The sequence below is a fragment of the Corylus avellana genome, chromosome 7, assembly GCF_965113065.1.
Source record: "Corylus avellana chromosome 7, dhCorAvel1.hap1.2, whole genome shotgun sequence".
NCBI classification, from domain to species: domain Eukaryota; kingdom Viridiplantae; phylum Streptophyta; class Magnoliopsida; order Fagales; family Betulaceae; genus Corylus; species Corylus avellana.
This window is the reverse complement of record NC_142496.1, coordinates 1826088-1837816: the sequence shown is the minus strand read 5'-3', so window position 1 is coordinate 1837816 and position 11729 is coordinate 1826088. Positions and strand designations below refer to the sequence as shown.

The 11729-nt window shown below is 32.5% G+C and overlaps 1 protein-coding gene and 2 pseudogenes across 1 annotated transcript; all 3 read left to right on the top strand.

Annotated features, from left to right (window-relative positions):
• The first annotated feature begins 1617 nt into the window (after positions 1 to 1617).
• Positions 1618 to 2712, top strand: LOC132185540 (early nodulin-like protein 14). Its single transcript, XM_059599304.2, has 2 exons — positions 1618 to 1795; positions 2321 to 2712. Exons 1-2 carry the CDS (start codon positions 1618 to 1620, stop codon positions 2710 to 2712), a joined length of 570 nt encoding a protein of 189 aa, XP_059455287.2.
• Positions 2713 to 6206: 3494 nt separating this feature from the next.
• LOC132185542 (early nodulin-like protein 12 pseudogene) lies at positions 6207 to 7226 on the top strand (annotated as a pseudogene).
• Positions 7227 to 8615: 1389 nt separating this feature from the next.
• Positions 8616 to 11304, top strand: LOC132185543 (early nodulin-like protein 14 pseudogene; annotated as a pseudogene).
• The last annotated feature ends 425 nt before the right edge of the window (positions 11305 to 11729 follow it).

Sequence of the window (11729 nt, the reverse complement as noted above, 5' to 3'; positions counted from 1 at the left end):
CACCCAAAATTCAAACTTTCAAAATCCCAAAACTAAGTTCTCCAAGAGGTGTGATACAGCCATAACTTAAACCTAACTTTGGCCAAACTTCTATACCAAATTAAGTTGAGTTTAAGTTGTGTCTTTATCATTTTCCATTCTCCAGTAACCCTTGGATTTTTTTTACTTAGCTAATGCAGCATAACCTAAAGAGAAATGATAACCTTCATTCTTCTAACCATTTTTTATTTAAATGAATTCAAATTCATTATTGAATTTGTAGGTTTACATATGGGTCCTATATATTCAATGGTAGATTTGAAAAGAAAATATGTATGGAGATAGTTGAGAGACGGTTAAGAGAATGAGGCATAGCATTTCTCTAATTGTATGCGAGGAAAAATGAGAAAACTAAATTGGAGATCTAGGAGCCGCTCACGATTGGTTTAAACATCTAATATAAGCAAAATTAAGGCCCAATAAAAACACTTTTGATACTGTTGGACATTTGGGATACCCAAGTAGCAGCTAGTAAGCAAGTTATCACCAAGTTTTGCAAGCAAATGATACTTGTCCTATTTTTCTAGTACTTTTTTTGTTAAATCCTTAGCTAAGATAGGGAGATAAGAAATGATAATACAGCCTTCATGCCCCTCAAAATCGGTTTCAAAACAAACATATTTATTTGTCACTCTTACTTTTTTTAAATGGCTTTCATCAATTATCAACATAACAGTATGATCTTGTTCATCATCAGATTCTGCTTGAATCCAATTCTAATTAAAATTGCACTCATTGAAATTATGACATATGTCTCTTGTATCCTAAAATTGGAACCGGCCAAACCCTTAATCATCATACTTACAATAATTGAACGAGTTCAAATTTAAATATGCTATGGTAGCATTGAATATGTTATAAAGAGATTGGCTATATATATTATTGTTCAGCTTAGATTTTATAGCATTTAATGGTGTATATAGTACATAGGTTGTCAAATCATTTAAATTTTTTAAATGATGTAATAGTAATATCATATAAACTGCTAATAAACTTTATTTCAACCGTAAAATGATTCCTCTCAAATGGTTAAAGAAGACAACTCATTCCTAATTTTTGCGGGGAAAGTCCAACGTTTAGTAGTAACACTTTTTCTCTATTTTGATTTGGATAAAAATTTCTTCCGAACAAGTTCGGAGAAAATTTGTGTCCTTTTGATTGCCTAAATATCACTTAAATTTTCCTTGAGAAAGAAACAATTGTTTAATGCAATAATTCATGCTTCATGAAGCGGAGGTCACTTGTTCAAATCCCCTCTCTCTTGTCTGGGCATGTCAAAAATAAAAAATAAAAATAAAAAGTGCCAAAAAGTAAAGGGTATTTTGAGTAATATAAGCAATTTACTTGAAACAAGATAATAATCTGTTTTCAAGTAAATAATTATGTGATTCTGCAGTTTTGTCTTTTACACGTGGCACTGATCATGAACATCCTCGTATACTCCGAACCAATCAATAGCCGAGTGGAGTTCCAAAACCAAACCTAATTCTATAAAAGAACCAACACCCACCCTTATTAATTTCTCCCTCATTTTTCCTCATCAGTAGTAATCAATACTTTCAGAGTGTGTTTGAATCAATGGCTTCTCTGAAAACTATTATTCCAATTTGGACCCTCTTTGTCTTTTTGCTTGCCTTCTCTGAAGGCAGAGAGTTTCTGGTTGGAGGCAAGGAAAATTCATGGACTAGTCCGACTTCTTCAGATTCTCTCATTCTGTGGGCTGAGATAAACCGATTCATTGTTGGCGATTTTCTCAGTAATATCTCATCTCACTCCTCTCTCTTTAACTATCACTTTTTCATAATTTTAACTCCATGTGGGTTTTGATTTACTTGCACTTTCATGAACAACCATTTATCAACTGAGTTTTATTCCTTTGTTTCCAAGTTTTTCTTTTCCTGCACTGGGAATTATTGAGAATATGAAAATCCAGTTCATGCATGAAAATGAATTCTTTTGCAGCAAAAAAATTGAAAAGAAAAAAAAGAAATGGGTTTTCATTTTCTATTAATGCACTTCATCCTGGTCAATTTTTTTTTGTAATTAATACTATTTAGTTGAGTTATATATGACAAGTAAAAATTGGCCTTTAGATCAGTAATAACTTGTAAAATGAAAAATTAATAGTGGATTTATACTGTTACGTCATCCTAATCAAATGATAATAGCTTGCAGTTTATTAAATAACATTTTTTTTTCTTTTCTTTTCATAACGTTTATCTTGATGTCCAACTTTTTCTCTATCCTAACAACAATTTTCCTCATTTTGTGGACTTGTCAGTCTTTGAATACAATCCCAACACAGATTCAGTACTGCAAGTGACAATGGAGGAGTACGAGAGCTGCAACAAATCTAATCCAATCAAAGAATACAAGGATCCTAAAGCCAAGGTTGAGCTGGACAGATCAGGACCCTTCTATTTCATCAGTAAAGCTGAGGGGAGCTGTGAGAAGGGCCAGAAGCTAATTGTGGTCGTGTTATCAAATGGACACCATTTGCCAATGCATTCGTCTCCACCACCAGTGCCGGAATCTGCTCCGGTAACGCCTGCTCCGGAACCTGCACTGGAAGCTCCAGCACCAGCACCAAACAGTAGTAGTGCTCTGAGGGTTGGGTTTATTGGTGTTGTTGTGGGAATATTAGTGGGTTTAGTGGAAATGTGGTTCTTTTGAGGAACAAAGAGTATATGTCAAGTTTTATTTTCAACATTATTATGTTTCTGTGAATTTTGTAGAAGAGGATGTGAACTTTCCTCAGTCATGTTATGAAGCTTAGTTGCAGTATTATAATTTGTTTGGCTTGCTATGAAATGTTTCATTTTTGCTTGATGATTGAGTATTTGTTTCATTTCCCTCAAAAATTGATTTGAAATTGTCATCATGTAGCAATTTTAATAAATAAAAATTAGGGCAATCAAGTAACTAAAGCAATCCTCACTCATTGATGAAAAATTTGTAATTACTTCTTTATACATATAACCATGATCTCTCTAAGAGAAAACTATTTCTAATGGAAACAAAAAATGTGATTTTAAACCAAGTCGCAAAACATGGATTGATTGGGATTGTGTTTTTTTCGATTTTGCCAAACGGCACATTTTAAAATCACACTGTTTAAAATCGCAAACTCAATCAATGATAAATTGTTAAAATGGTTACATGATAAATTTCTTATCTCAACAGACTTGTGATAATAATCTTTCTTTTAATCAATATGATCTATTATATCAACTACTTAAATCTCTTATCTCTTATCTCAACAGACTGTTATCTCCATATCTTCCTTCTCATCCTTCTTTTGAATTACAAATATTTTCTTATATGGAGGCTTGGAGTGTGGTGTCTCAATACTCTCCAAAACATCTGGGTGTTTTCGATGATGAGTAGAAGAAAAACTTGTTGTTTCCGAGTTTATTATTTTTGGCATTTCACACTGATGTGTCATCCTCTCATTAGAGAGCATAAAAGACTTGGCTGTACTAATTAAGTCATTATAGGAATTATTCTCAAATTAGGAAGGCTTGGTGGTTTCTTCAACAGGCATAATTAGTTTGTGAAAGAAAGTAAACAAAATTAAGATGCCCCCATCAAAACAAAATTAGGCTTGGTTCCTATCATAAAAGAGTTTTTTTTTTTTTTTTTGAAAAAGCATACATATAATTTAAATTGCAAGCTTATACTTATATCTATGAAATTACAAGATATATGCATGTTTGAATTTATTATATATGCAACCTTTGCCCTTCGGTCTATAATATTTTATTTGTATGTTGCCATTCTTATGACATGTACGTGTTTGATAAACGTCATGGATTATGGATTTTTTTTTTCTTTCTTTTTTTCTTTCTTTTTTTTTTCTTTTTTTTAACAAATCAATGTAAATTTGGGATCAAAACTCTTATATTTTTCAGAATATTTTTATGTGGAGTTCTAAAAATTATAGTCATTATTCTTAAATTTAGTATAGTTCAATTTTTTCCACCTCATTAACTAATTAAATGAGATAAAACACATTAAGAAAAAAAAATATAGAATCTTGGAATTGTGGTAAATATTCATTATGATATAAAAATCTAAATTATTTAATATAAAATAATCATGGCGATTTGAGTGCACCATGGAGTTACCCTGAAGGAATTTAGAAGATCGATCCTAATCTATATCAACTTGGATCACAATCATAGCGTGTTAACTGTCCAAGTAATTGTATTACAATCGATCGATGTATGAATTAATTAGACCAAGGAACCAAACAATTGGTTAAAAAAAAAAAAAAAATGGTAAGTATTGGTGTCACTTCAGTTTGTAAAACTTGATAAATATAATCTGAATTGTCACATAACAGTCAGTTATAATATTTTAATGACTAACGTGATAAATATCAAGTGAAGTGTGTTAATTTATAATAAAAGCTGTAATAGAAGTTTCTAGTAGCACTCAAATTAATAATGAATTTGGCTTATCTTGAGTGAAAAAAAAAAAAAAAACGGTGAAGATTAATTCTAGTGAAAAAAAAAAAAAAAAAAACCGGAATTCTCCCCCAATCTTATGACTTTCCACTTTAATTTTTGCGTAGAAAATATCTGATGACACGTAAGCTGGCCAAATTCTATAATAATATTATGTACTCCGAACCAACACCATACCCATATAAAGAACCAAAACCAGACATCAACTGTCAGCATCAACTAAAGTTTTATTCTCAGTATATTCGTTTCTTTGAGTCTGGATCTAATGTGAATCAACTAATAATAAAATATAGGAAATGATAAATTGGCTACTTCGAGTGAACTGTGATCTTCAATGGCTATTTTGATAGAGTCTTTACCTTCAAAACACCGTAAACTGTATTCTAAAACAATAATCAACTCATACCTATTTATTGATAGTTTCTCCTTTAAATAGCAGAATAGTTATATATAGCAATAGAAGACCTAAATTTGACTAGGACTAAGATTCTATTTTATTTCTTTTTAATATAAGAGATATAATTGTAATTTCACACAATTTGATAGGAGTATAATTGTATCAAAGAGCATATTGGTCTAAGACTCTAAGGCTACAACATCACAGATACTCTTAGGAATTTCGTCAATCCATATACTATCCATAATTTGTTTAACGACAGCCTTAGCAAGACCACGAGCCGCAAAGTTTTCTTCTCTCCTAATATGGTGAATTTCCCATAAGATGTTTTGAACTCCTTTGGCATTTGCCACAATTTTCCCATATCTGCTTCAATTTGAACCCAAGTGATTGGAAAGCATTAACCACCTGTAAGGAATCCCCTTCTAAGGTTATACTTTGTAAACTCAAGTCTCGACTAAACTCTGCAACATAAAGCACTACTTGGGCTTCTGCCACCATGAGTCTGTTTTTAGAATCGATGGCCACGTCCCAATTTACTTTGTACAACCATGCTGTAGGTGCTTATGAGTGGTGTTGTGCTGGATATAATTTGTCCACGATTGCTCACATAAGGAGTTTGTGTCAAAAAAAAAAAAACATGGGATCTTTAAAAATAATTATAAAAATGTGAACCAGAATGAATATTTAATTACTAATAGCAAATATTTGTTATTTGCTGATACTATAACAAGAGAGTTGGAATTTTAAATAAAAAAGAAATAAAAAAATCATACAATCATAGTTCTGCCCTTTCAAAATGTAGATAGGAATTGGTTGTTAAGTGAATCGTGATGCAAAGCTACGAAGAAGAAGACTTTTTTTTTTTTTCTTTCTTTCTTTTAATTTGATATTGTTATGGTGTTGGATGGGCAATTGTGATTGGCAGATGCGAAGGGTCCAGTAATATTATTACTCATATTGCAGCTAACGAGCTATGGAGTATCACTTTTGCCTTGTGATTTTATTGGATAACCAAAGGTATCATTTTGTAATTTTTGCTAGCTATTATAATTTATAATCATAAGTACTTAATGCTATATTTACTCTTTTGTCATTGCAAAAAGATTAGCGAAAATATAGGATTATCATATTATATATTCTATGATTAATTAACTATTAGTAGCATGCAAGGGTTGCTTTTGAAAATTGAGGAGCCTTTATAGCTAATGCCTTTATATAAAGTACCAAAACCAGGCATCAACTCTCAGCAATAACTGGAGTTTTCTTCTCAATATATATTCATCTCTGTGATTGAATCAATGGCTTCCGTGAGAACCGCCATCCCATTTTGGATTCTCAGCTTGCTTCTTCTGCTGTTTACTTCCATGGCAGCCAGAGAGTTCACGGTTGGAGGCAACAAATGTTCATGGGCAGTTCCAATATCGCCTGCAGGGTCCCTCCAAAAGTGGCCTCACAGCCGCCGATTCTTTGTCGGCGATTTTCTCAGTAATCATATATATCCCTACTACGTACCTTTTCTCATATGACTCTTATTTTTCATATACATTTTACAACTCTCTTTTTCAAATAAATTTATCATGGGTTTCTTATAATTCATCCTTAAAAACCAGATGGTAAGGAAAAAGTGTACAAAAATTTATATACACATGCATGATTACATCTCGACTCAAACCCATATTACAATTTTTATCTTGCATTTCTTTGTAGCTATATTATATGCGTAATCTATATAACATGTTAGAATATCCTGACCTACGATTTTAGTATTTATAATATTATTTATCCTAAAAACTTTGTAAATTTAATAATTTAATTAACATTTTTAATATTCCCTTCAACAATCGAAGGACACCACATAAAATATTAAAGAATTATGACTCTACTCTCTAATATCATTTTGAAAAGTGAAAACATTACTTGTTCGAAAACAATAAGCTAAGAAATTGTAAATTTAAGCATCGAACTAATTTCTAACATTATTTTTTATCACATCCAATACTAATAATTAATATATATTATTGTTTCTTTTTTTCTTGTGTACTTAATTATTAGTCTTTGAGTATGATCCCAAGGTTCACTCGGTTCTGCGAGTGACAAAGGAAGACTATGAGAGTTGCAATGGAAGAAATCCAATTCAAAAATACGACGATGGCAGGCCTAAGATTGAGTTGAACCAAAAAGGAATATTCTATTTCATCGGTGGTGCCGAGGGGTTCTGTGAGAATGGCCAGAAGCTAGCTGTGGTCGCCAGCTCTCAGAGCTTCAGGCGGTTAGGAGCTTGGAGTTGGTTTGGAAAAATCGTAACCGACATCCCATAAGCACTGTGGCTCCGGCACTGCCCCAACGTCCTCCCCAGTAGATGCTCCGACAACCAGTTGTGCACCTCACATGGATTGGAGTAATGATATAAGTCTTTTTAAAGTCTTCTTAAAGTACTTCCAAATATGATATGATTTTTAAAACCATCAATAGATCAAAATTTAAAAATAATCGCCTCAAATTCAAAGGTGATTTTAAAAGTTACATTACATTTTGAAAGACCCTAAAAAGATTCTAGGAGGACTTATAACATTACTCCATGACAGGCGGTTCTATTAAATATATGGTTAAGATCCAAAGACAAATGTGAGCTTTGGAAAATAAAGGCTAATTACATGTTATATGGATTAGCTTCTTATATCATGTAAAACATATATGGATTATATATTTTCAGTTTGCTTTATTTTGGTAAAGATCCGAAGGCATATGTGAACTTTCGAAAATAAAGGCTAATTACACGTTATACGGTTTAGCTTCTTTTATATATATATATATATATAAAAGAAGCTAAACCGTATAACGTGTAATTAGCCTTTATTTTCGAAAGTTCATATATATATATTGAGAATAACTTATATAGGGAGGTTGTACAAAAGGTGAGTTTTGCGCCACCAATAAAAAGTTGACACATCAGCCAATTTTATTAGACTTATACTTAAAACAAAAACTCAACCACACCAGATTACACTCTAATAAAATAAAAAATTAATTTTTTTTTTTTTTATAATTAATTTTTATTTATAATCTGGTGTAGTTATGCTTTTTTTCAAAAACTTAAGTTTGATAAATTTTGTTTAGGTGTCACCTTCTAATTGGTTGCACAAAACTCACCATTTGTGCAACCTCCCTATATAAGTTATTCTCTACTCGTATTCATTAATATCTTTTACAATACATAATACTCCTATTTATAGGAGAATTGAGTTAAATAAGTATAGTAATTACCATAAAATCTAATTACAATCAAATATGATTTATAAGAGATTACAATCAATCACAACAAATCTTAAAATCAAATTACTTGACACACTCTAACAAAAACTGCTACTTTACTCCAAAAGCGTAAGCTAAGAAATAGTAAATTCAATTGTTTAATCGATATTTCTAACATTATTGTGATCTCATCCAATACTAATTAATATTGTTTATTGGTTTTCTTATGTACTTAGTCCTTCAGTATCCGTTTACCCCCACGACTGCCACATTACTACAAGTGACAGAGGAAGACTACAAAAGCTGCAACAGAGCAAAGCCAATCGAAAAATACGAACCTGGCTGCTTCATCGTTGTCTTTCACCGGCCAGGACCATTCTATTTCATCGATGGTGGTGAGAAGATCTGTGAGAATGGCCAGAAGTTTATGATGTTTGTCAAACCTAAGCATAAGGATGGTTTCTGGTCAAGACTTGGGCATTGGTTTGGAATATCATAGCCGCACTCTCGTAAGCATACCAGTACCACTGTAGCTCTTCCGGCGGCTGCTCCGACAATGACAGATGGGAACTTTGAAAAATAATCGGCTAATTACATGTTATGTGGATTAATTAGCTTCTTATATCTAATAAGTAATAACTCTCATGTTTCGCCACTTTTGTAATTATATCTTTAAACTTTTAAAATTTTGCAATGTATGGTTGCTGTGTTTTAGCCCCCTTTAGTTACTCCTCTACCATTTCTTGATTTATGTTTAAATCTCGGTAAATATATGAAATGTCTCTTATACCTTTTTAATACTTATAAAAATACAGAATTGCCCTAATTAACTAATTATTAAAAAATAAAAAACCATGGAACCCAGCCATGGTTGACCATGGGTCAGCCTTGTAATTTTTTTTTTAAAACAAGGACGTATTTTGGCATCCTCCATTAAAATTTAACAAAAATCCTAACAAATAAGTGATATTGCAAAATTTTAAAATATGGAAACTTAGCATTACAACTTTTTAAACTGTAAGGGTATGATTATACAAGTACCAAAACATCATAAGATAAGTAAAGTATTCCCTTAATTTTATTTTTCTTATGTCTATGTTTACGCAAGTGTTCTTCTTTTTAATTATTAGAATTTGCATGCATTGTTTGGGTTTCACAAGTTAATCATTAACTGTCTTCAAGAGATAGCTCAATTGGCTGTAGACCGAAGCGGAGGTTATTAGTTTAGGGGATGACCAAATTTGATCGGCATATGCGAGTGGTCCAGTAATATTTATTACCCCTTATTGCAGCTAAAGAGCTATGCACGGAGTATCACTTTTGCCTTGCGATTTTATTGGACAGCCAAATGTGTCATTTTGTAATTTTTGCAAGCTACTTATCATCATATATATAACTAATTAGAACAAAAAGCTAAATAATTGGTATAAAAAAATAATAATAAGAAAGTGGTAAGTGCAAACGTGAATTTCCATGTTAATTCTTAAAACATAATACGTGTCATGTTGATTGCCACGTAAGTGACATTTTAGTAACTGACGTGTACGTGGTAGATACCATTTATGTTAATTTTCATGTTATATTAACACTATAAGAAATTGTCTTATAAACAGACAGCCGTCGCTAATAAACAAAAAATTGGATTTTTTCGCCTTTTTTTTTTTTTTGTTTTGTGCGGTGCGAATGTTGCAGGAAAATTTTTGGCAACAAAGCGAGGACAAGTATGTCGTCGCTAATATTAAAAAATAAAATGTATTATTTATAGTAAAAATTATAATACCCTTAGAAACACTCAAAATAATATTACAATTATCATATTATTCTATGATTAATTAATTACTAGTAGCATGCAAGGGTTGCTTTGAAAATTGAGTAGCTAGCCTTTGTGTGCTCCGAACCCACACCTTAGCCATATATATATCTAATGGCTTTATATAAATTAAGAAACAGTTGCATGCATCAAACCCTCAGCATTAACTGGAGTTTTATTCTCAAAATATATATTCATCTCTGAATCTCTGTGATTGAATCAATGGCTTCCTTGAGAACCACAATCCCATTTTGGATTCTCATGAGTACTTTGCTTCTTATGCTGTTTACTTCCATGGAAGCCAGAGAGTACGTGGTGGGGGGCGACAAATGTTCATGGGGAATTCCAATATCGTCTTTTGAGTCCATCCAAAAGTGGGCCGAGACAAACCGATTCATTGTCGGCGATATTCTCAGTAATCATCCATCTCATACATTTTACGATCTCAGCATACTACTCCTAAAAATAATATCAAGATGAGAGTAAAGATAGATTTCACCGTGTATTTGATAAGGTGGTAGGCCGTTCCTTTTATATATAAAGCGGTTGGGTATGCCAATTGTAGAAGAAACTCACTTGATTCCCCAAAATATGGAGTTTGTTGACCAGGCAGATTTTCTCCACAACCGCCTTTGGAGAGGCTATATGGTGGTTCTGACCTTATTCAAATTTGTTTGACACGTGTAGTCGATTTAACTGCGTGATCTTCGTAGATTTGCTAAACTAGAGCCGTGGTGCATTGGTGGTCCTTTTCTTTCGTGGGCCTTTGGGCGTAGCTAGGGGTATTGGGCCTTTTGGCGCCTATATAGTGCCGGGTTTTCTTTGGGTTTACAAAGCAAAGCCCACTACTTACCATTCCAGTAGCGCCATTTTCGAAACCAACTCCATATTCTAAAAGCATAAGCTAAAAAATAGTAAATTTAATATCATTTAATTAATATTTTCTGACATTATTTGTATGGCATCCAATACTAATATTGTTTTTGTGTCAAAAAAAAATACTAATATTGTTTTCTTGTGTGCATAGTCTTTGAGTAGATGAGACTGACGCAGTATTACGAGTGACAAAGAAAGACTACAAAAGCTGCAACGTAACAAAGCCAATTGAAAAATACGAAAATGGCAGGACCAAGGTTGAGTTGGACCGATCAGGACCATTCTATTTCATCGGTCGCACTGAGGGATTTTGTGAGGGTGGCCAGAAGCTAGCTGTGGTTGTCATCTCTGATAGAAAGCACCCCACTCTGGCTATGGCACCGGCCCCGACCACATCGTACCCAGCGGTGCCTCCGGCGCCGACAAGACCTCCTGATCATGAGTCTATTTTATGGTAAAGATCCAAAGACAGATGGATGTAAACTTTGGAAAATAAATAAAGGATATATAATTACATGTTATATGGATTAGCCTCTTATATCGATCTTATATGTTATACAGATCGATATATGAGGAAGATGTTTTCAGTGTGCTTTGTTTTTGTCAAAAGATCCAAAGACATATGTGAACTTTGGAAAATTAACTAGGCTAATTACATGTTATATGGATTAGCTTCTTATGTCTTATGTAAAATATTTATGGATATTATATGTTTTCAGTTTGCTTTATTTTGGTAAAGATCCAAGACAGATGTGAAACTTTGGAAAATAAAGGCTAACAGATGGGTGAAATTATAAAAAATTGAAAGTTAGAATGGTAATTGAAAAAGTTAGAATGGTGGATTAAGTGAAGTCTCTCCAAATAGTTTTATTTATATTAATAG

Excerpts from the sequence above, each read along its gene's own strand:
- LOC132185540 (XM_059599304.2), top strand. The coding sequence starts at position 1,618 with ATGGCTTCTCTGAAAACTATTATTCCAATTTGGACCCTCTTTGTCTTT. Across the intron at positions 1,796-2,320 it reads CATTGTTGGCGATTTTCTCA|TCTTTGAATACAATCCCAAC; the intron begins GTAATATCTCAT and ends TGGACTTGTCAG.